The 24,941-nt window shown below is 34.7% G+C and overlaps 1 protein-coding gene and 1 pseudogene across 1 annotated transcript; both read right to left on the reverse strand.

Moving 5' to 3' along the window:
• Positions 1–7,766: 7,766 nt before the first annotated feature.
• Positions 7,767–10,440, reverse strand: LOC110883574 (homeobox-leucine zipper protein HDG1). The gene is made up of 7 exons (XM_022131292.1): positions 10,265–10,440; positions 10,049–10,166; positions 9,312–9,875; positions 9,127–9,228; positions 8,832–8,951; positions 8,203–8,736; positions 7,767–8,111 (listed from the first exon to the last, which is right to left on the reverse strand). Exons 1-7 carry the CDS (start codon positions 10,438–10,440, stop codon positions 7,767–7,769), a joined length of 1,959 nt encoding a protein of 652 aa, XP_021986984.1.
• A 12,613-nt stretch (positions 10,441–23,053) lies between these two features.
• Positions 23,054–24,938, reverse strand: LOC110883573 (annotated as a pseudogene).
• Positions 24,939–24,941: the final 3 nt, after the last annotated feature.

Raw genomic sequence — 24,941 nt, forward strand, 5'->3', positions numbered from 1 at the left:
TGGTCCAACCACTTGTCTTGTCACACCCCCAAATTACCACCTAGGGCGTGTCCCTAATGGAGGTGTAACGATCCAACAAAGAGCCACCAATCATATCAAACACAAGTTATGATGTACTGAAATACTCAATTAAAAGAAATGTATTGTTTGAAAGTTAAACCAAAAACCAAAGTACTGAGCGGAAGCATAAAAGTATCAATGTGTAATATATCAAAAGCAAATTAAGATAACTGTTTATTATGACCACAACCACTCCAGCAGCATCAGACAGCAAGCTCCCAAGTTCCTTCAGTAATCACCTACAAGCATGTGAACAAGTGTGTCAGACTACGCTGGTGAGTTCAAGGTTTCGTTAACGTGTTGTGTTACCAGATATATGTTAATGCGATTCAATGTTGTGTTACGATGTTGCTCAAGTTAGTTACCCTAGGGACTACGCCCTTACGTAACCGAGGAGTGTGCCTCTTAGCAACCCACTATGTTGTCCAGTTAGTTACCCTAGGGGAACCGCCCTTACGTAACCGAGGAGTGTGCCTCTAAACAACCATAGTGAAACCCAGATAATTAGTACCTAATAGCGCTATCAACTAATCACCCCCATTGCCCTCCAGGCAATAACCAAAACCGATTAAGTTATTTACCCAATGTTTCCCTTCCAAATGTTTACCAGTTGTCCCAAACCACCGGGACGCATGCTTGAGAAAAGTGCAGTGAACTCACCTTTGGTTTGCTCGGTAAGATTAATTACTTTGTTTATCAGTTGAACAATCCAATCCTAGCATGATTTCAGTTCCAGTCAGTTACTTACTCACATAGATCACATATCTTTATTATGCAAGTATGGACAAGCTTGGCACATTTCATCACACGAGTTATAGCGAGTATTCCAGTTATATATACACCTTCACATCCCAAACCCATATACCATAATATCACATATTAACGGCTCATTTACCATTCATATACACATAGTTGGTTCACGTATACGTTCATATCACAAATTCATACTACACCCGACACATAGCAATTAACATCACGTTATCACTAACCAAGAATTATCATGCATATACAGCCCACCAAGGCTTCGACCCATATTCAGTTTATAAATCTATACATGTACACCTAAAACCAATTACCTAATTGAATTACATATGAAATATATATACCAAGCAATATAAAAAAAACATTCACATTGTCGGGGTAACTACCAAACCGTACACTATACCCAAACTAGTGTGCGGCCGAATCCCGAGTGTGCGACTAAGCAACGGATGGTGTGTAATCAGTTACAACCGGCCACAAAACAAGGAAATCAAATACACATGTTGGTTTGTTCGATTAATTGAATCAGTTGGCATCCAAGCATATCAATCATTCTATTTATTTGATTCATATGACCCTACAAATAATTAAATCATTTATAACAGTTTCTCATATGATTCTCATGTGAATTTAGGTCAGAGACTCAAGGATATCATTGCACACCAATTTCCTACATCATCAGATATATACATACATTACATAAACAACCTTTTCTACTACTATAACCCAACTCGATTCTGTGAAAAAGTTCTTATCATACAACCCTAAATAAATCATCATCACACATATCATACGGTTCATTTAACATTACGCATCATACACGGCATAAACCGTTATGACCACGCATCCTCGACAACCAATCACAGGTGACGGAACACCTGTTTTTCATCGGGATTATAGGTGGCGAAACACCTAGCTTTCGCCGGAATTACGGGTGGCGAAACATCTATGTTTCGTCGTGGATAACTCAGAACAGTTATGGTGACCTGCAACCCTAATCACTGTCACAATTATAACCACCTGTTGGATCAGGCAACACATATTGTTCACAAATTTGTAAGTTAAGTTCACTCACAAACAAGAACAAACAATTCAATAATAACATAAGTACGATCCACTAACCAAGATACAAGATCACTATCACCAAGTTATGCCTAACAAATAAACTAATCATGTCAAAGATCGGTTACATGAAACACGAGACCATAATAACACTTACATCACAATCAATATTCTGATTTGTCAATATTCATATAACAATTAAAGAAGGTGATAAACTAACCGACAGTTGATGTCTCGAAGATGATGGGGAGGGGAAATCTTCTGCTGCCGTGTGAGGATTTGAGAGAGAGAGATATATGGAGGAGTTTGTTATGGTTTTTAGACTAAACTGAATTTGAATCCTATTATAATACGAATGGGGGTTTGGGCCGGTTAGCTTGATTAACAAAGGTGTGGGCCGGTCACTTAATTAACCATGATGTGGTGTTGGGCCGGTTATGTGGCATTTAATCGGACATGGGTTTAAGCCCACATAAACCTTATAATTATGCATGTATATATATATATGTTATAATACGGGATTTAAGTGGGCCGGTTATGGTTTAGTTATTAGTGTATTGTTTTAACGTATTAACGGAAAACAACGAAGAGTAAGGATTAAAAGATGGGGCGTTACTTGCCTCGAAAGTTCGGGTTGTCACATCATCCCCAACTTGAAGGAAATTTCGTCCCGAAATTTAGCAAACAGTCACTGAGGAAGCTAGTTTTGTTAAGCGTTTTCGCGGGGTGTCACATCATCCCCAACTTGAAAGAATTTTCGTCCCGAAAATTGATCTAAAACAATGGTTTAAAGTAAGTTCCGACGAACTCGATCAATAGATACTTTACAACGCCCGGGGGCTAATCTTGTGATCAATGGAAATCACGGTATGGTGGTTAGCGTTTTGTTATATCAGTTGCCGATCAAAGAAACAGGGGATTAATGAGGTTCGTACAAAGATTCGAGCGAAATAGGGGTTCATTAAACATCCGAAGGATTTGGTCAGCAGATTTGTTGTCAAGAAGTAATTTCCAGTAGTGATGCATGGCGGCATGACACAACAGGGAGGTCCGTTACATTACAGTCGCGCGAGGGTATCATTTGTTCAAAACAGAGGTTGGGTGGGTGGTTTCAAAGCACACATACAACAAAATCACGCAAGGGTTATCGGAACATGATATGCATATAAAGCAAGATCAAGAAATCAGATTATTATCCACGACAACTAACCCTATTCACTCAATGCACAAAGATTCACATCTTATCACATGATTAATCCATCATATATGAAAATCACACCTTCAATATCACACATGAACAATACCATACAACGATGAATATTGCAGGCAAGAATCAAGAATTACTAACCAAAACCAGTCACACAATAACATTTAATAATTACTGGGCTCTATGCCCTAAAACGTTATGGTTCTCATTCATCAAGCGACATATTCACATGATATCAGAACACAAACCACGCATACACCATGTATAACACAATTAAGTATACATATCATGCGTCAATCAATAATAGTTAACTATGATGGAACACTAACCCGACAAACGACACACGGCGACCCGTTATCTCGCAAGAAAGGGTTACGACTAGGCTGGCTTATCTTGATGTTGTCGTCGACCTCAGGGGGGGGGGGGTTTTGAGAGAGATGAGGCTACCGTCCAAGATCGAGAAAACTGACAAGAGTATTGCATCAACCAATAGACACCGGATAGTTCAAAGGCCAGCGAGAGATTTACCAGAATTAAGGTAACTGTTTTAGAGTTAAAGGTGTGACTATTGTGGTGCGAGGGTAAAAAGAGGTAAGGTGACGACTTAGCACAAGAAATATCCCTTAAACGATAAAATAAGAAATCCATTCAAACCAAACCATATAAGTCACTACATTGAACATTTGTAAAAGTTTTTAATCACCACGATTGTTTTTACGAAAACAACTGAAAGAAAAGAAAGAAAAAAAAATAACTAGATAAACGATTGAAAGACGAGTCAGTCATCCACGTCACCATCCCCGAGGTCACTACCATCATCATCGTCTCCGTCATTATCCGAGACCTCCTCTGGCTCTTCTTCCTCCTCTTCCGGATCTTCTTCCTCCTCTTCGGGTTCTTCATCAGACCCTTCCGCCTCTGGTTCGGGAGGTGCCGGGACTGGGGCTGGTTCGGGTTCAGGTACGAAGCGGGCTTCCTCCAAGTGATGGACCCTCCAATCTATCGTACCTATCTGTTGGGCCTGCGAGTTAAGCCTTTCATGATCCAATCGAGCGTCTCTCAGTATCAGACCCTGCACCTCACGCCCTTTTAGGGCTTCTGCCTTCAAGTCATTAGTCCTCCTAATAAGTTCCTGTATCTGCTTCTCCTGAGCCTCCAGTCGCCCTCCTTGGGCATCAACCTTTCTTAGTAATTTCTGATTCTGCTCCATTAAGACTTGGTTTTGTTCTATTAGAATCTGGTTATAATCTCGGAGGGCCTTACTCACAGCCGCCTCAGCCTGAGTGCTGAGGGAGTTAACTGGTAGGGCATGCGTAGGTCGGGAGGACGACTCCCCGCCCTGCGCGAGTCTCTTCCTATAAGCAGCACGCGTCTCCATCTGACGCGGGGGTGAGTGAGGATCAGCGGGTGCCTTCCCTGGCGCCCGGGATTGGTCGAAAGATGCGGACGATGTAGACATGCCTGTCGAGTTGACGACGTAACGCAAGTTAAACGAGAGAATGCACACTCGCAACGTTTCAAAAAGAGGGTATTAAGGCAGAAAGGAAAAAAAAAAAGACAGAAAGAGTAAGCACACAAGGTTTCAATCAATAGTTGCTACGTCCGTTTCCTCGTTCACTCATGTTTCTATATATGGGAAGTGAACTAATTTAGGGGTCGAAAACGAGGAAAGTGTTCAGGTTTATCATGTTAAGAACAATTAGCTACCATGTTCATACACAAACAGGGAAGAACCCCTCTCACACTCGTTAAGCCTCATTGGGATTTGCATGCACCACGCGTTATTATTATGTGTGCACCCATGATAATAAGGCGGTTTGCATGCTCCTCTCGATGCTTCTTAACTTATGTTTGAAGTTTCTCCCACTCCAATCAATGCAATATAAGTACTACCAACAAGATTAAAATTTACTAGATACAAGGGTTATGTTGCACTAACAATGTATCATGATACCTACCATGTCGTTTCGTGCATGCTATATATGTAGTTACGTTTACTAGGCATATAAAGCATAAGCTAAGGAGGAACGAACCTTGCAGTCTGAAGCTGAGTGTCATGGTCATCGTTTGAATCAATTCGGTTATAGTCTGGTTTTATGAAAACATTGTTTTAAAACCGAGTTCTCTATAACCAGTGGCTCTGATACCAAACTGTCACACCCCCAAATTACCACCTAGGGCGTGTCCCTAATGGAGGTGTAACGATCCAACAAAGAGCCACCAATCATATCAAACACAAGTTATGATGTACTGAAATACTCAATTAAAAGAAATGTATTGTTTGAAAGTTAAACCAAAAACCAAAGTACTGAGCGGAAGCATAAAAGTATCAATGTGTAATATATCAAAAGCAAATTAAGATAACTGTTTATTATGACCACAACCACTCCAGCAGCATCAGACAGCAAGCTCCCAAGTTCCTTCAGTAATCACCTACAAGCATGTGAACAAGTGTGTCAGACTACGCTGGTGAGTTCAAGGTTTCGTTAACGTGTTGTGTTACCAGATATATGTTAATGCGATTCAATGTTGTGTTACGATGTTGCTCAAGTTAGTTACCCTAGGGACTACGCCCTTACGTAACCGAGGAGTGTGCCTCTTAGCAACCCACTATGTTGTCCAGTTAGTTACCCTAGGGGAACCGCCCTTACGTAACCGAGGAGTGTGCCTCTAAACAACCATAGTGAAACCCAGATAATTAGTACCTAATAGCGCTATCAACTAATCACCCCCATTGCCCTCCAGGCAATAACCAAAACCGATTAAGTTATTTACCCAATGTTTCCCTTCCAAATGTTTACCAGTTGTCCCAAACCACCGGGACGCATGCTTGAGAAAAGTGCAGTGAACTCACCTTTGGTTTGCTCGGTAAGATTAATTACTTTGTTTATCAGTTGAACAATCCAATCCTAGCATGATTTCAGTTCCAGTCAGTTACTTACTCACATAGATCACATATCTTTATTATGCAAGTATGGACAAGCTTGGCACATTTCATCACACGAGTTATAGCGAGTATTCCAGTTATATATACACCTTCACATCCCAAACCCATATACCATAATATCACATATTAACGGCTCATTTACCATTCATATACACATAGTTGGTTCACGTATACGTTCATATCACAAATTCATACTACACCCGACACATAGCAATTAACATCACGTTATCACTAACCAAGAATTATCATGCATATACAGCCCACCAAGGCTTCGACCCATATTCAGTTTATAAATCTATACATGTACACCTAAAACCAATTACCTAATTGAATTACATATGAAATATATATACCAAGCAATATAAAAAAAACATTCACATTGTCGGGGTAACTACCAAACCGTACACTATACCCAAACTAGTGTGCGGCCGAATCCCGAGTGTGCGACTAAGCAACGGATGGTGTGTAATCAGTTACAACCGGCCACAAAACAAGGAAATCAAATACACATGTTGGTTTGTTCGATTAATTGAATCAGTTGGCATCCAAGCATATCAATCATTCTATTTATTTGATTCATATGACCCTACAAATAATTAAATCATTTATAACAGTTTCTCATATGATTCTCATGTGAATTTAGGTCAGAGACTCAAGGATATCATTGCACACCAATTTCCTACATCATCAGATATATACATACAACCTTTTCTACTACTATAACCCAACTCGATTCTGTGAAAAAGTTCTTATCATACAACCCTAAATAAATCATCATCACACATATCATACGGTTCATTTAACATTACGCATCATACACGGCATAAACCGTTATGACCACGCATCCTCGACAACCAATCACAGGTGACGGAACACCTGTTTTTCATCGGGATTATAGGTGGCGAAACACCTAGCTTTCGCCGGAATTACGGGTGGCGAAACATCTATGTTTCGTCGTGGATAACTCAGAACAGTTATGGTGACCTGCAACCCTAATCACTGTCACAATTATAACCACCTGTTGGATCAGGCAACACATATTGTTCACAAATTTGTAAGTTAAGTTCACTCACAAACAAGAACAAACAATTCAATAATAACATAAGTACGATCCACTAACCAAGATACAAGATCACTATCACCAAGTTATGCCTAACAAATAAACTAATCATGTCAAAGATCGGTTACATGAAACACGAGACCATAATAACACTTACATCACAATCAATATTCTGATTTGTCAATATTCATATAACAATTAAAGAAGGTGATAAACTAACCGACAGTTGATGTCTCGAAGATGATGGGGAGGGGAAATCTTCTGCTGCCGTGTGAGGATTTGAGAGAGAGAGATATATGGAGGAGTTTGTTATGGTTTTTAGACTAAACTGAATTTGAATCCTATTATAATACGAATGGGGGTTTGGGCCGGTTAGCTTGATTAACAAAGGTGTGGGCCGGTCACTTAATTAACCATGATGTGGTGTTGGGCCGGTTATGTGGCATTTAATCGGACATGGGTTTAAGCCCACATAAACCTTATAATTATGCATGTATATATATATGTTATAATACGGGATTTAAGTGGGCCGGTTATGGTTTAGTTATTAGTGTATTGTTTTAACGTATTAACGGAAAACAACGAAGAGTAAGGATTAAAAGATGGGGCGTTACTTGCCTCGAAAGTTCGGGTTGTCACATGTCTACCCCTAATTATTGTTTAGTCGATCAAACAATTTCTATGATTCCCTGAACTGTTCGTGCCACCAGATCGTTTATCATGATGATGGTTTCCATTGTGATCATGTTTGAGGTAGTTATATCTGGGTGCAATAGTTGGAGCCCCACAGTCACCATTGATCCACGTTCACCACCTGCACCGTCTTCACCATATCCATATCCTGGGACTATACATAACCCTGATGGCAAGAGAGCCACCGAAGCAATGTCCTCGCCATTCATCACCACGGATATTGTTGGGAAATCTATAGTTGCATAGACAATGAGTGATCCCGTCATATCACAGATTGTCTCCTGCAGCACCATAACCTGGTCGTCTTCGGTTGTCCTTTCCTTTACACGTGTAAAAACAATAAATTTAGAAAATAAACATTTAATTATTAAGATTAGTACAAATAAATAAAAAGTGACTTTATAAACCTACCATATTGGAATATAAAATGGAGATGCAGTTAGGACTTGTTTCATCTTGGCCCAACGGTAAATGGATCATGTTTCTAGCGGCAATCCTATGGCATATCACATCCCATATACACCTGTCTTTTGTTTTCAACATATCAAACAGGTGTTGGTGATTTGTGGGTATCCAGACTAAATAGGTTGCACTAGTGACTATTCCCATTGGTTCACCAAAACCACTTATGTAATTGTGTGCCATGATCCTTGGTCTTTTCGGTGTGTGATCCGCAACCAAATCCCATTGTTGACCATCGGTTAAACAAACCCCACCACAAAAGATACGCATCATGCGTTGTGCTAGGCCTCTTAAGCTTCTTTTTGTATCTTGAAGCAGGTGGTGGTTGAGGGTGGGAGACATGATGGCTGTTATGCTTTCACAATGCCTCAAAAGTGCACTAATCCATCTTTGTGCACCGAAGCCCACACCCGAGTTGATTAACTGACGATACTGGTGGGAGACCGATTGCTCATCGTATTCAGTATGTTCGATCCACGTAACCTACACATATTCATTATCAAAATATATCATAGTTTATACATAACTATACAATACAAAAACATATACACAAATTATTTTATATACATATGCTATACCATGGTGAAACCATTTGGCATATCATGTAGGATACAACCAGAAGGACACCTTCTTGTCATGTGTCCTTCAATTCTTGAATCGATTGACAAATCAACCACAGTCCATTGCCCCTGTGCTTGCTGTTTGGCAAATCGAATAACTTAAGCCCTCGAACTGGCACTAAAGGCGAAATGAGTTGAATTTCGGCCTTCATCTACATCAAATATGATCTTTTAGCAAAAAAAAATTTTTTTCTTAAACATGAACAAAAATAGAGGAGAATAAAAAATAATAAAAAAGTCTAAGAAGACTTACAAGTTGGAGAGCACCATTTCTTGAGCCTCCTGTACCATTGGAAATCACTTCCATTGTAGTACAACTGCCTGTCATGCCTATAAACATTTCTCTCCATTGATCCTACAAATTCATGTTTAGTTATGTATAAGTTAATGTAATCATGGGTTCTCTATGAAAGTAACAAGAACAAAAAGATAAGTTACCGCGTTGAGTAATGCTTCTACAAGGGTTGAGCTAGTCATCGGTACCACGCTCCTAGCCCGTGTAGCCTCAGATACGAATCCAGGTGGTTTTGTGCCAAGGGAAGGAGGAAAAGCCCTTTCATATTCAACAAAACTAAGGGTTTCTCCTCCACCTTCTATGTTTCTATTCCATAGTGGAGCATTGACATTCCCAAGCTTTAAGAGCACTTCCATGGCTCTTGATGCTTGCACAAGATATTCATTCCTTTGAATGGGTATGTCGTAGTCCATAAGTGATCGACTCATGATTGGGTTTAAAGGGTCACCAGGAATTGTCACTTTGTTTGACAATGGTATACCAAACATTTGACTGACTTGATTGGCAAAATGGCTAAATTCCTCTTTCAACCGTGCGTTCTCTATCACGACTTTGTGTGCGTGAATGGACCCGTCTGGTATTGTTGCTTGTGCACCACATTTGTTGCAAAGCGGGTTCTTTAGGACTTCTGCCATTGCTAAATTCTCAAGCCTCAGTTGCTCGTTCTCTTGCTTCAAAATCACATTCTCACTGCGCTCCTTTTGACTCTGCACAAAAATGTAGTTACCCTTATGATTTTTAGCACCAATAATTATAATAATTAGGGGGGGGGGATTCAACTTATACATTTATTAAAGGTCTGGATTTTTATATATTTGTTAAACATATATGTTTTACCATGGAATTTTACTATGAAAATGAAAATATAATCAAACATTACCTTCAATTGAGTTCTTCTATTCTGGAACCAAAATTTGACCTTATTGATAGTGATATTGAGTTTATTTGCAATTTCAGTCCTTTCTTTCTCGGTAGGGTGAGGGTTCTTTTTGAAGAATCTATTACCACAAAACGAAACAAAACAAAATAAACTAAAAGAAGTATGCATGCATGCACTTAGAATTTGATCACTAGTTGAAAGGAAAGTGAGTATTACTTTTCAAGTTCTTCAACTTGCTCTCGTGTGTAACGGCTATATTGTCGTGAACTCGAAGATGAACCGCCATGATTGATTTCCTCTTCGTCACTAGACCTGACTTCACAATTCTCATTTTCATCGGATGTGGTTGCAGGTACTTCTTCCATGGCCCTTTGATTACCATTTCCTTCCATTTTTGGCTTATGTCTGCAAAATCGTATATGAAATCCAATAAAAATATGTATTTAAAATCCACATATAACAAGAATAAAGCTTCACAAAAGAATACGATAACAAACATCAACCCGTATTAATATTTATTCACAACACTACCCACCATTAATAAAGATTATTGAATTACTCAGAGAATCTCCATAAGAGCAAAATTAAAAAAAATATCATATTTTAAGTTTTTTCTAAATAACTATAACTAAATCTTATAATCTTTTAAAAGAATTTGTATTTTTGAAGATTTTAAATAACTCAGACTTGATAGTATTTCCTTTTCAGACTTTATATATATATATATATATATATATATATATATATATATATATATGTATATATATATATAAGTACTTTCAAGAGAATTTGTGTTTTTGAATATTTTATAATAAATAACTCAGATATGATAGTATTTCATTTTCATTTATGAAAGGAGAAAATTATATATATATATATATGGATTGTTCAAATGAAAACCACTTTCAATGCGAAAACTCAAAAACTAACTAAAAAAGCCTAAAAAAACACAATTTGTTTTTCAATTTTTTTATTAAAAATCGCTAGTTTTTTGTATATAAAAATAACTTCTTTTCAAAAAAAAAAAAAAAATTGTAGTGCATATGTGTAATAATTCACATGTGTAGTACACATACACATGTGTACTATATTATTTTACACATGTGCACTACAATTTTTTTTTTGAAAAAAAACTTTTTTTATATACCTAAAATAGCGAAAATTGGTATGCAAAAAAAATTGATATGTTTTTTAGGCTTTTTTTAGTTAGTTTTCGAGTTTTCGCGTTAACTAGTGGTTTTCATTTAAACCTTCCTCTCTCTATATATATATATAGGGAGAGGGTCATGAGAAAACTAGAAAACTAACTAAAAAAACCTAAAAAGAAGCTAAAAACATACCAATTTTTTTTTACAATTTTTTATAAAAAAATTGCTATTTTTTATATATAAAAAAAGTTTCAATTTTTTTTTGTTGTACTGCACATGTGCATTATATGTGTACTACACATCTGCACTATATCCGTAATAGTGCACATGTGCAATACAACAAATTTTTATTTATTTTTTATTTTTTTTGAAAATTTTTTCCATACATAAAATATAGTTATTTTTTATAAAAAATGTAAAAAAAAATTGGTATGTTTTTTAGGCTTTTTTAATTAGTTTTTTTATTTTCTCATTTAAATTAGTTTTCTCATGATCCATCCCCTATTCATATATATATATATATATATATATATATATTATATATATATATATATATATATATATAACTTCATTTCTATCTACAACCAACTCTAAACATACTCTAATTAAACCTCATTGTTAGAGCATTCACATCTTGCCCGTATCATATTATTCTCTAAAATTTAAAGAATAGTTTATAAAAACTATCTAAAATACCACTCCATCCCATCCTCTATAATAGAGAACACTTTTTGAGAAAACAAAAGCAAACATCTATATTCAGAGTTTCAAATCCAAGCCTCTATAATTTATTGTGAGTGTATAATAAAGAGAAAATTTTTTATAAAATATGTGCATGAGAGTAAGATAAAGATAGAGATGGAGAATGGAATGTGTGAAGTTGTTTAAAAATAGACCAATTTTATAGAAAAATATATTTTTAGTTAAATTATATAGATAGAGAAGGAGAATGGGATGTGAATGCTCTTATCATGGGGTATTGAATTTAACAACAAAAGGTAAAAAAAAAACCTAATAAGTCGGGTGTTTATCGAATAGGATATTAGGTTCCTTAGGTTAACCGAATATGTTTTTCCGATTCAAGATTTTGGAATGAATACAATTCAGATTTTACAAAACAAATTCGAATTCGTATTAATTTGAATGAACTAGATTAAGAGAAGAAAATGTAAAATGTTGACAACTAGACCAGAGAGGGTTAGAGCTTTCTATTGGGTATTTCGGATTGGGATTTTAGAACTCAACAATCCGTAACTTGATTCGGAAAACGAGTCTATTTTCCGAGATTCAATGCAAAAAAGCTTAACACCCCTAGTGACATAATAAATTATGTCATGAGTTTTATAACAAAAAAATGTAGTTAACTTATGCAATTTCAATACAGCAAAAAAAAAAAAAATGATTGAATGTAAATAATCATTGCATCAAATTTGAAATTAAAACATGAATAATGTTATACTCAAAACTCAAACTCAAAAATTTTAATTAACAAACAAATCTAAAAACAAGTATGGTAACAAATACAAAATAAAATACATACATAGAGGGTACTTTATCACTTGTTGGAATTAGTCGATCTAGGAAGGAGCTTTCTCCTAAAATCCTTTTAACCAACAAGTGAAACTCTAGGATGAATTGTGTGTTAGTGATGTTAATGGAAGACATATATATAAGCAAAGGAAGAGGAAAGAAAGGGACATTGTTGTATCTTTAGGGGTGTTTATAAAAATATGTAGAAAATCATATTTCAATCCCTTTTTCAACTTTAAATTTGAGACTTTAATGAATTTCCTGCTACAAAAATAAACTTCAAACAACTTCCTCACTATGTAAAAAGATCTTGTTTCATAAAATCAAAGGATGTGACCTAACCCAAGTAGTCAAACATGTAAGTGTAAAACAAATCTCATGTGATATGTGATAGTTACCATGAATCTACTAACAGAAACAAAATAAAGTCTATATTTCTAATTTATTTATAACTAGTATTAAGCACCCCTTGCGTTGCGGCGGGGTCATCAACGCTGAACTTACGACGGGTTAATGTGAATAACTTAGATTGAAACGTAAAACATAGATAAGAATAACTAAGTTGATCTAGTACCCGCGCATTGCGATGAACCTGTCCAACGAGAAAAAAATAGGCGACAGAAAAACGTTGAACCACACACGTTTCGCTGTGTTAACTCGTAAAATTTAGAATGAAACGTAAATCGAAAAATTTGCGGAAAAGTATATGTGACAAAAGTTGAAAGTACAAAAGTTGTGAGGTTAAATTTCAATGAAAGGTTATAATTAAAAAAACAAACAGTTTTCGGTTAAAAGTGAAAAATCAGATTTTTTTTTTTTGAAAACCTCCCAAAGCATTATGTACACAAGTGTTGTAAATTTAGAGTATAGAAATGTTAATGATACTATCTAATACCAATGTTATAAATACCGGTATGAACCGATCGGTTAAATTGTATATCGGACACGAGCCTGGTACGATAAAGGCTGTTAAAAGCCGAATACGGTATGTCTTACGTACCGGCGTTAATTCTGCTTCTACCGGTTTAAACCGTTGAACCGGTTTGCATTATCTTAAAATTTGATTTTTTATTTTTAATAAAATACGATGTAAATGCAATATTGACATTCCATATTTCTGCTAATTAACTAAATGCCTTCCCTTTTAATATTCCATCACTGTTGAAATTGTTACTTACCTCGTCTAATATAATGTTGTTTATAACTAATAAAAATCTACTAAAAATGCTTAATATTTTACAAAAAAAATAGTTTTTTTTTCAAATAAAATTATGACCAGTTACATAAATCCTAATGGAGATTAGATTATTTTTTTAGAAGAATTTGTATTTTTATGAAATTATATGGTTCAGGGATGAGCATATGCCACCGAATACCAATCCCACACCGATCCCGTACCGATCCCGTACCGATCCCGATCCCGATCGGTATCCCGATCGGTATCCACTTTTTGGCGTTTTGGGTATCGGTACGGTACGGTATCGGTATTATACCGATACCGACCCTCAAAATACGGTATAATACCGATACCGTACCGTACCGATACCTAACCGACATGTTTCGGTATCGGTATCGGTACCTAGTTTGGGTGAAATTCGGGATCGGTATTAGGCGGTATCGGTATCGGATACTGATATGCTCATCCCTAATATGGTTAACTAGTAACCCGGTTGAACCAACCGGTACAACCCGATTCAGCTGGTTAAACCATTTTAGAGTAAAACCCGGTATGATTTAAAAACCGGTCTTTAAAACATTGTTTAATACTATTAAATGAATTTAGAGTTAATTGGAGAGTTCAAATGAGAAGATTTTTTTTGTAAGAAGAAAAAAGAAGAACTTTCAATCAATAAGAATGTTTCATTTTACTATATTTGCATTTAATTTTAATATAATGGTATATTTGTAAACTTACATAGATCATTAATTTCTAGTATTCCTCTTTAATAGCTAACTACATTATATTTGTAACTTATTTTCAAAATATATATTTTTTCAAAAAATAAAATAAAAATTATTTAGAGTGTAGGACAACTTACTAGATGTGTAGGATAAATTATGAGTTGTGTAGGATGAATTTAAATATTTGTAGGATAAATTTCTAAAGGTGTAGGGTAACTTTTTATGTGTGTAGGCAAAAAAAAATTAATGCAAAGAATGATAGTTTTTATGAGTAATTAATTACTTAAAGATAGTAATAAATGAGAATAAAGAAAAACTACTTAACATTTTACAATTGTACCCTTTGTTCTTTTTCTTCTCAATTAAATTTTCTTCTCAAATGAACCTCTCCCTTAGAGTAATTGTGTACAAATTTACTTTTACATTTATATATATAATTAACCAAGTCAAATGTAGTAATTCTTAGGAGATTATATTTATATGAATACTATATGTGGTTGATACAAATAATAAAAACAAATCTCAAAAAGCATAATGTGATAAATTCAAAGTATATCTTGTTGCTTGTATTTTAATTGTATAATTTGTTTTGTTACTCACAATTGAATTCATGTATCCGGTCAAATCTTCTTTACTTTGGGGATTTTATTAATTTTTACTTTAGTGTATACAGAACTCAATCTTTTGTGTTCCTACATATAAATGAAAATCTGCAATAAAAATGGTAATATAATAAAGTGATTTGGAAAATCTATTATCACAAAGTTAATAGAAAAAAAAATACAAGGCATTAACTTTAATTGTTCTAATTTAGACTATTAATCATTGGTTTATTTCATGAAAATCGCATTATTACATTATCATTACAAATTTTTTTACAATTTATTGCATGCTGATTTTAATTTTTTGCCTTTATCATCTTATCAAAATTATTTATTTTCTTTAAAGTTATCATAAATAATCTTTTCATCAACTACTTTTATATGCAGTCAGATAATGATATTATCATAGCATAAACCAATGACAGTTGTTAAAAAAATCAATTATTATAATACAATTTTGAAACAATTATAATTAATAATTAACTGCATTATATTTAGTTAAATTATATTGTTATATTGTTAGTTAAATTATGTAAAGTATTGGCTTTTAATTACTTGTAAAGAAAAAAAACATAAAATTGATTTGTATTTGTATCATCTTACCAAAATGATTCATTTGCGTAAAAGTTGTTGCAACCAAATTTCTTCATTAATTACTTTTATTTACATAAAAATTGGCCTGTATCATTGGTTTTACATTTGTCATCTTAACATTAAATGTAAGATAAATATATATTAAATGTAATAATGACAACTAAATACTATGAATTACGTTAGCCTAAAGAATTTTCAATATTACAATGAACTTAAACTTAATTTTAAATATTTGGTAAAAGAATAAAATAATTTGAGATGTTATCACTTATCATAGAAATTGTCAATTTAGTTTTTTATTTAACGGCTAATTTCTTTAATCCTCTGTCTTCTGTATGACTTGAACTCAAGACCTCCCCCTTCTCAACCTAGGTGTTTTTAAAGGTTTTGCCTTTGCCAATGGACCACCACCCCATTGGTATTTATTGATTTCGTTTATTTTACAAATAATCAAGGCTTTGGATTCCTAAATTTTTATATGTGATTCAAGTTCTATATAGTTAAAAAATTCAGGAATCAACTTTATATTTATATGAAGATGGATATTTATTGGCTACCAACATAACAATACACTTTTGTGATATATAGCTGGTAAAACGTGTGTTCTAAAGATCTGCTATTATATAACTTTGATATATATGTTATCAACATGTAACCCAGGAAAGTAGTTATAACTTTTATTTGTTATTAACAATAAATGGGAGCAAAATGTAAATCTAGATTATGATAGCCGTCTAAATTTGTTTTGCATCAACATGCATATGTACAGTGGCGAAGCTTGACAATAAAGACGGGGTCGAAAACGTATATACCCAAAAGTTTCTATAAAAAAACTACATATGTAACACTACTGAGCGAAAAGGGTTCGGGGGGTCGGGCGCCCCCCTCCCCCTGCCCCCCCCCCTTAAGCTTCACCCCTACACATGTAAATGCTAAAGATAAAAGTACCGTAACGAATTTTTCTATCTAAGTAAACATAATGATACGTGAAGAAGAGATCAATAACCTGAAGAGATGAATCCAAGTATTCCATAGTGAAATACCATATCGATATAGAAAAGCCTTTGTTGAATTCTTCATTAGGATGTTAAAGGGCTTTGATCATGTTTGCGAGAAGAATGATAAAACCTAACGTGTTTGTGAGAAGAAAAGAGATTAATTTGATTGCATTACAAGCGATAGAGTATTATAAAATGAATAACTATGAAAGAAACTTTGTTCTTAGGGTAACGGAGACTCGCAATCAGATATGTTCTTCATTTGCCGACAGACATTAATATATAGAACGTTTTCATAGAGGTTATAATCTGCTGTGAGCGCAATATACCATAGCGTATTGAATCGTTAGAGGAAAAAATCGTAGTTTGATTTTAATGTGTTTTAATTGAAATATTCAGTAAACATTACACTATATAAATGTTTTGTTGTATTTTAGGTGTACATGTAATGCTCCATAAATCTAACGTAAATTGTATTAGTATTATATAATAAAAAATGTAACATCCCATATTTTGCTCATTTATATATTGTCATACGTTAACCCATGGCAGAAATATACCACTAAATTTGTGATAATAAATTAAAAATCAAAATTTCATTTCATTTCACTAAATCAAGTATTACATTGTTCATGAAAATGAAAAGTACGACAATTGGAATTTCAAAATTAACAATATTAAAATGCATAGATTAGAACTAAGTGAGTATTTAAATCCACCCTAAATCTTTTCTTGTGAAATCAACGTCAAATATTTCCTGTAACATGTATCAAATATCCATCAACACAAATTATATCGGTGAGCATACTAGTTTGTATACATAGCATAAGTATGAATAAAATCTCAAATCCACGTGTTAATTGTATACTAAGTTATATAATCATACTAGCATTCAAGACTAAATATCAACCCAAAGTTTCCACTAGCGTAACCTTATCGTTGAAGTGAATAAGACCGTAAAGATTGAATACTTAATAATGACCCAACAAACGGGGTGGTGTGCTAATCCTATAGCGCTATACATGTTAAGGGAGGCTTTTTAAAGTTGATGATAGATAGCATGCATAAGATTGTCCTAGTATGTATAAACAAGTAGCATAACAAGTAAGTATGTTTAAGGATTGAGTGTTTGCGTAAGATTAATTGTATTATGATTGTGATCATAATACGGATACATGTTGCAACCCAAATAGTGTTTAAAGCATAAAATGGGTCAAGTATGAACTCATGGTTTGCGAAGATATTCCACAAAAAGCGAGTAAGCAGTTTGAAGGATGGAATAACCAAAGTTACCCTATAAGCTAAACAAAGGTGTATGAGTTTATGGAGTTTTATGATGGAATGTTAGGAATTTATAAGTATGAAAATACATAAAACATATCTTCCCTGGATACTTTTTTACGGTTTTAAAACATTTTTTTATAGTTTTAAAACGTTTTTTACGACCCGGTTTGAAAACATTTTTTTACTGTTTTAAAACATTTTTTACGACCCGGTTTGAAAACATTTTTTTACTGTTTTAAAACATTTTTTACGACCCGGTTTGAAAACATTTTTTTACCGGTTTAAACTTTTTCATGACCCGGTTTTAAAACATTTTTTACGGGTTTAATTTTTTTTTTGCGCTAAATTTTTTTACGGTTTTAAACTTTTTTACAAAAAAAAAATTCTTTTAGATTTTTTTACAAAAAACAATTTTTTACGGGTTCAAACAAAAAAGTTTTTTACGCTAAGCAAATAAAATTTTTTTTACAAATTTTCTTTTTTACAAAAAATTTTTAACTGTTGTATTACTTTTATGTTGTATGTTAGTTAAGTTATTTGTGTAACTGTTGTTTAATACTATCGCATCGCTTACTCGCAACGCTCAACGCACGAAACGAAAAGTTGGAAACCAACTCACTCGAACCATTCGATCGACTGACCCTTCAATCGAATGGTCATCCATCCGATCGAAAGGCCCTCCGATCCGTCACACTTTGCACCACCTTTCTTCCTCTCCACCTATAAATAGCCCACCTGTCACATCACTGTTCATGATGTGACAGCTCCCCTCCGACCAGCACGTTCCCAGCCACTTTTCTCTCGATTCCTCGCGATTCTTGTAAGTTTTCATCTCAAATCTACACACACTTTCTCATCAATTTCACCCACAAATCTCAACTCTTCACCATGAAATCTATGGATTTGGGCTGTTCTAGGATGATGTCATCATGGGTTCTCATGAACACCAAAGTGTGACCTCATTCCACCAATAACAACTCAGATCTAAAGGATTTCTACAATGTTTATACACTGATTTCACCTAATCTAAGCTTAAACTAAGTGTTTCAAACTTTTCTTCAATATTCTTAACTTTTCATTCAAAAACCGATAGAATCTGAGCTCGTTCAGGCCTTCTACTCACCTTCTAGTAAAGTGCCGGTCTGAGAACGGATTACTATCGAGGAGATGACCGACTTAACGGGTTGAATATGAAGTTCCGTCAAGAACAGTTAACTGATCGGACGGGGTGATTCCCATCCGATCGGATGACTTGGACTGGATGGAGTTTCCGTTGCTTAAACACGTTGTACTGTCGTCTCGGTTCAACAGTAAATTTTAAACTTAACTAATTTTTACAAGTTCTCAAACGAACAGGCCACCGAACGAATTGCCGTCCGATCGGATCGCTATCCGATCGAACGACAATTCGGCCGGATGACTTGTGATTTCCTTTCAACACTTAAACAATTTATAAAAACTTCTAAAATTATCATCTTCCAACAAATAGTCGTCCGATCGGATGACCATCCGATCGAATGACTATTCTACCAAGGGGCTTGGATTTTTGAAACGTCTCACTTGACCGGATCGCCATCCGAGCGAACGACCATCTGTCCGGATGACCGTTCGACCGGAGGACCTGATAGGTAGAGATACTTTTCTCTTTGTAAAATGCTACAATGAAAACTTCAAAGTCACATCATACACAAACACATCCATCCCAAACGGACAACCCTCCGACCGAATGGTCATCCATCCGGATGACCATCCGGATGGTCATCCGATCGGATCACCCTTCGTCACTTAGCTCACTCGACACCGTTTAATGCACTGTTCGTCGCTTATACTATCGTTATCTGATCAGGCTAACTCTCCAGCGCTCCCTTCAATCCAAGACTGTGTTTTTTCATTAAACACGATCTGTGAGTATACTCGATCCCTTTTTTCTTTACACACTTTTGGGTGTTATATACGTTACCTATATCAAATCCCACCGATCACACAACGCAAACACTTTTTATACGCTAACCGCTATTGAATGTTATACGTGTTATTCGATGAATGCTTGTATGTTATGTTTACACAGTGATTGTTGCCTGACACCTTAGCAACGATAGTACTATAGTTTGGACTCAGCACCTGTCGTGGACAGGGGTTGTTAAGGGTATTTCTTCACGTGTCACAGTGATGATATGTGTTGCACATTCTACAACTCGCAGTCATGTCTGTGCATATTTCATTGTCGTTAACCTACTTGCTTCGCATTTCTACGTGTTACATGTTGGTTATGTGTAAACTCGCTTTCGCTAATATTACATGTTGGTTATCTGTAAACTCGCATTTCTACCTTTACACTATGTGTATTGACTTTTATTTTAATGTATGTGACAGGTGTTTAGGATGCTTGTGCTATGCTTTGCTTTTGTGGGAACAAGACTAGGGGAATCTAGAAACCAAATAAACAATTTATGAGTTGTCGGAACAATTTGTGTCTTTGAGAACACTATGTCTATAATACTTGTTTTTATTTGATATGTTATGGTGTGGGACGTAACACTAAATTCCTGGTAATTATAGTTGTTATGGATTCTCTTGGACAATCTGTTTCGCTCACTGACGCGCCCCGATGTTTCCGCCATCGGTTGGGGTGTGACACAAATGAATTTAAACGACGACCCAGTTGACGAACCCGACCAACCTGTTGACGACCCCATTGAAGAAGATACCCCTACAAGGCCGCGCCGCAAGAAAAGTGGTGATTCGTTCGATCTTCAGAATCGAAGAGGCGAAATTGGTGGAAATAAGCGACTCCAAACAAAGAAGAGAAAAACTTGTGTCCGCAAAACTTGAACGCGAGAACGCGTATATGGGACACTTGAAAACGATAGAAAGACAAAATGATTTAAAAATCTTGTGTGAGCCTCACGCCCATCTCGACGAACCGTTTAAGTCGGTCGTAATTCAACAAAAGCGCGAGATTTGTGAAAGATGGGGTTGGGAGATGCCATCCGTTTAATTTAAGTTTTTTTCCCAATGTTTAGTTGTTTTTTTTATTTTGCTATGTAATTTATGTTTTATTTAAATGAAATTTATAATTTATAATTTATAATTTTAGTGTTTTATTGTTAACTTCTAAAAAATGAAATTAAAAAAAAGCAGTAAGTGATTGAATTCCATCACTAGTGATGACCACCGCCACTAAAAGAAGGTTGTGAATGATGGAATAATGGTTGATGGCATGGCGGAACTTGATTGGATGTTATGAGTGATGGGTGATGACCACCCCCACTCTCCTTATAGGAAGTGAATTTTAAAAATCTAAACTTATCTTGTGTGTATAATATATTTGTGAAGAAAATTAGATTAAGAAGAAAAAGAACAAAGGGTACAAATGTAAAACATTAAATAGTTTTTCTCCCAACCCATTTATTATTATCTTTGACTAATTAATTAGTCATAAACACTATCATCCTCCACACTTAAATTTTTGCTTACACAGATCAAAATTTATCCTACACATTTTGAAATTTATCCTACACATATTAAAATTTATCCTACACAGCTCGTAATTCATCCTACACACCTCGTAATTTATGCTACACTTTAAATTATATATTTCTTCTTGTTTTTGAAAAAAATATGTTATTTTTGAAAATAAGTTACAAATTTAATGTAGTTAGCTATTAAAAAGGAAGTCTACCAATTAATGATCCATCTAAGTTTACCAATATACCCTTACATTAATATTAAATACAAAAATTAAATGAAGTAAAATAAAGCATTCTTATTAGTTGAAGTTTCTTTTTTTTTTTTTATTCTTATAAAAAATTATTCTCATTTGAACTCTCTACTATATATATATATATATATTAACGGTTTACAGTTTGATATAGTTTTAAATATATTACATTTTAAAATCTTGTTATATATATATATATATATATATATACACACGGTTTAGAGTTTAATATATTATTAAATATATTAAATTTTAAAAGGTTATTTACATCAAAATATAAGTTATAAAAGTCAACAATTTTTAAAATATAAACGTTAATAATTTTAAAAGGCAATTCTTAAAAATTTGTTTAGTAACAATATAAAGTATAAATTGCAATAAATATAACAATAATATATGTAATGTTTGATATAATTTCTCTCTTTTACACAAAACCAAGACAATTAATAAATGGGTATGTGATATTAGTGGAGAGTTCAAATGAGAAGAATTAAAAATTAAGAATAAAAAGAATAAAGGATATAAAGGTAATTTGAACAAATCACTTAATGAGTCTATTATTTATTTTTTCTATTCAAATTAATGAACTCTAATAATTTAATGAGTCTATCTTATAAAATAGTTGTTCACCTTACACAACAAAAACATTCCTGCATATGATCTTACATTTTCAACGTTGGTACACCATTAAAACAATATTTTGGTGTAGGATACAGAATGTGTAGAACTCAAACACTTTTAAATAATTTTGCGACACATAATATAATATGTGTAAGACACAAAATTTTTAAATAATTTTGTCACTTTTAATAAAATTTGTGTAGGAGCCAATACATTAACGATGGTGAAGGAGAAATTGATGGTTGCATTAATAAGATTTGAGTAACTCTTTAAAATATTTATTAATATTCTACATCAAAATGTCTATACTACCCTTAGTAATTAAAGCATTAATTAAAAGTGGACAAAAATGATATCTTGATTCACAATATAGGGTCTAGATTAATTCATTTTTCATTCTTTTAAGAAGATTCTTCTCAAATGAACCTCTCCCTGTGATATTATATCAAATTCAATCTATAGAATAACATAACAAAACCACCTGCAAAATAGCAAGCTAAGACAATAATCAAATACTCGAATAATGCACTCCTTGACCCGATCGTAACACTAGGCCCTAATACATGGTCCAACCACTTGTCTACCCCTAATTATTGTTGAGTCGATCAAACAATTTCTTTGATTCCCCGAACTGTTCGTGCCACCAGATCGTTTATCATGATGATGGTTTCCATTGTGATCATGTTTGAGGTAGTTATATCTGGGTGCAATAGTTGGAGCCCCACAGTCACCATTGATCCACGTTCACCACCTGCGCCGTCTTCACCATATCCTGGGACTATAGATAACCCTGATTGCAAGAGAGCCACCGAAGAAATGTCCTCGCCATTCATCACCACGGATACTGTTGGGAAATCTACAGTTGCATAGACAATGAGTGATCCCGTCATATCACTGATTGTCTCCTGCAGCACCATAACCTGATCGTCTTCAGTTGTCCTTTCCTTTACACGTGTAAAAACAATAAATTTAGAAAATAAACATTTAATTATTAAGATCAGTACAAATAAATAAAAAGTGACTTTATAAACCTACAATATTGGAATATAAAATGGAGATGCAGTTGGGACTTGTTTCATCTTGGCCCAACGGTAAATGGATCATGTTTCTAGCGGCAATCCTACGGCATATCACATCCCATATACACCTGTCTTTTGTTTTCAACATATCAAACAGGTGTTGGTGAGACTGAATAGGTTGCACTAGTGACTATTCCCATTGGTTCACCAAAACCACTTATGTAATTGTGTGACATGATCCTTGGTCTTCTTGGTGCATGATCCGCAACCAAATCCCATTGTTGACCATCCGTTAAACAAACCCCACCGCAAAAGATACTCATCATGCGTTGTGCTAGGCCTCTCAAGCTTCTTTTTGTATCTTGAAGTAGGTGGTGGTTGAGGGTGGGAGACATGATGGCTGTTATGCTTTCACAATGCCGCAAAAGTGCACTAATCCATCTTTGTGCACCGAAGCCCACACCCGAGTTGATTAACTGGCGATACTGGTGGGAGACCGATTGCACATCGTATTCAGTATGTTCGATCCACGTAACCTACACATATTCATTACAAAATATATCATAGTTTAGACATAATTATACAATACAAAAGCATATACACAAATTATTTTATATACATATGCTATACCATGGTGAAACCATTTGGCATAACCAGAAGGACACCTTCTTGTCATGTGTCCTTCAATTCCCGAATCGATTGACAAATCAACCACAATCCATTGCCCCTGTGCTTGCTGTTTGGCAAATCGAATAAACTTAAGCCCTCGAACTGGCACTAAAGGCGAAATGAGTTGAATTTCGGCCTTCATCTACATCAAATATTGATCTTTTAGCAAAAAAAATATTTTTTCTTACATGAACAAAAATAGAGGAGAATAAAAAATAATAAAAAAGTCTAAGAGGACTTACAAGTTGGAGAGCACCATTTCTTGAGCCTCCTGTACCATTGGAAATCACTTCCATTGTAGTACAACTGCCGATCATGCCTATAAACATTTCTCTCCATTGATCCTACAAATTCATGTTTAGTTATGTATAAGTTAATGTAATCATGGGTTTTCTATGAAAGTAACAAGAACAAAAAGATAAGTTACCGCGTTGAGTAATGCTTCTATAAGGGTAGAACTAGTCATCGGTACCACGCTCCTAGCCCGTGTAGCCTCAGATACGAATCCAGGTGGTTTTGTGCCAAGGATAGGAGGAAAAGCCCTTTCATATTCAACAAAATTAAGGGTTTCTCCTCCACCTTCTATGTTTCTATTCCATAGTGGAGCATTTACATTCCCAAGCTTTAAGAGCACTTCCATGGCTCTTGATGCTTGCACAAGATTTTCATTCCTTTGAATGGGTATGTCATAGTCCATAAGTGATCGACTCATGATTGGGTTTAAAGGGTCACCAGGAATTGTCACTTTGTTTGGCAATGGTATACCAAACATTTGACTAACATGACTGGCGAAATTAGCCATGTG

The sequence above is a fragment of the Helianthus annuus genome, chromosome 10 (genome assembly GCF_002127325.2).
Source record: "Helianthus annuus cultivar XRQ/B chromosome 10, HanXRQr2.0-SUNRISE, whole genome shotgun sequence".
Taxonomy (NCBI): Eukaryota; Viridiplantae; Streptophyta; class Magnoliopsida; order Asterales; family Asteraceae; genus Helianthus; species Helianthus annuus.

Excerpts from the sequence above, each read along its gene's own strand:
- LOC110883574 (XM_022131292.1), bottom strand. The coding sequence starts at position 10,440 with ATGGAAGGAAATGGTAATCAAAGGGCCATGGAAGAAGTACCTGCAACC. Across the intron at positions 8,952-9,126 it reads GAAATGGTGCTCTCCAACTT|CAAGCACAGGGGCAATGGAC; the intron begins GTAAGTCTTCTT and ends TTTGCCAAACAG. Across the intron at positions 8,112-8,202 it reads CCATTTTATATTCCAATATG|GAAAGGACAACCGAAGACGA; the intron begins GTAGGTTTATAA and ends ACACGTGTAAAG.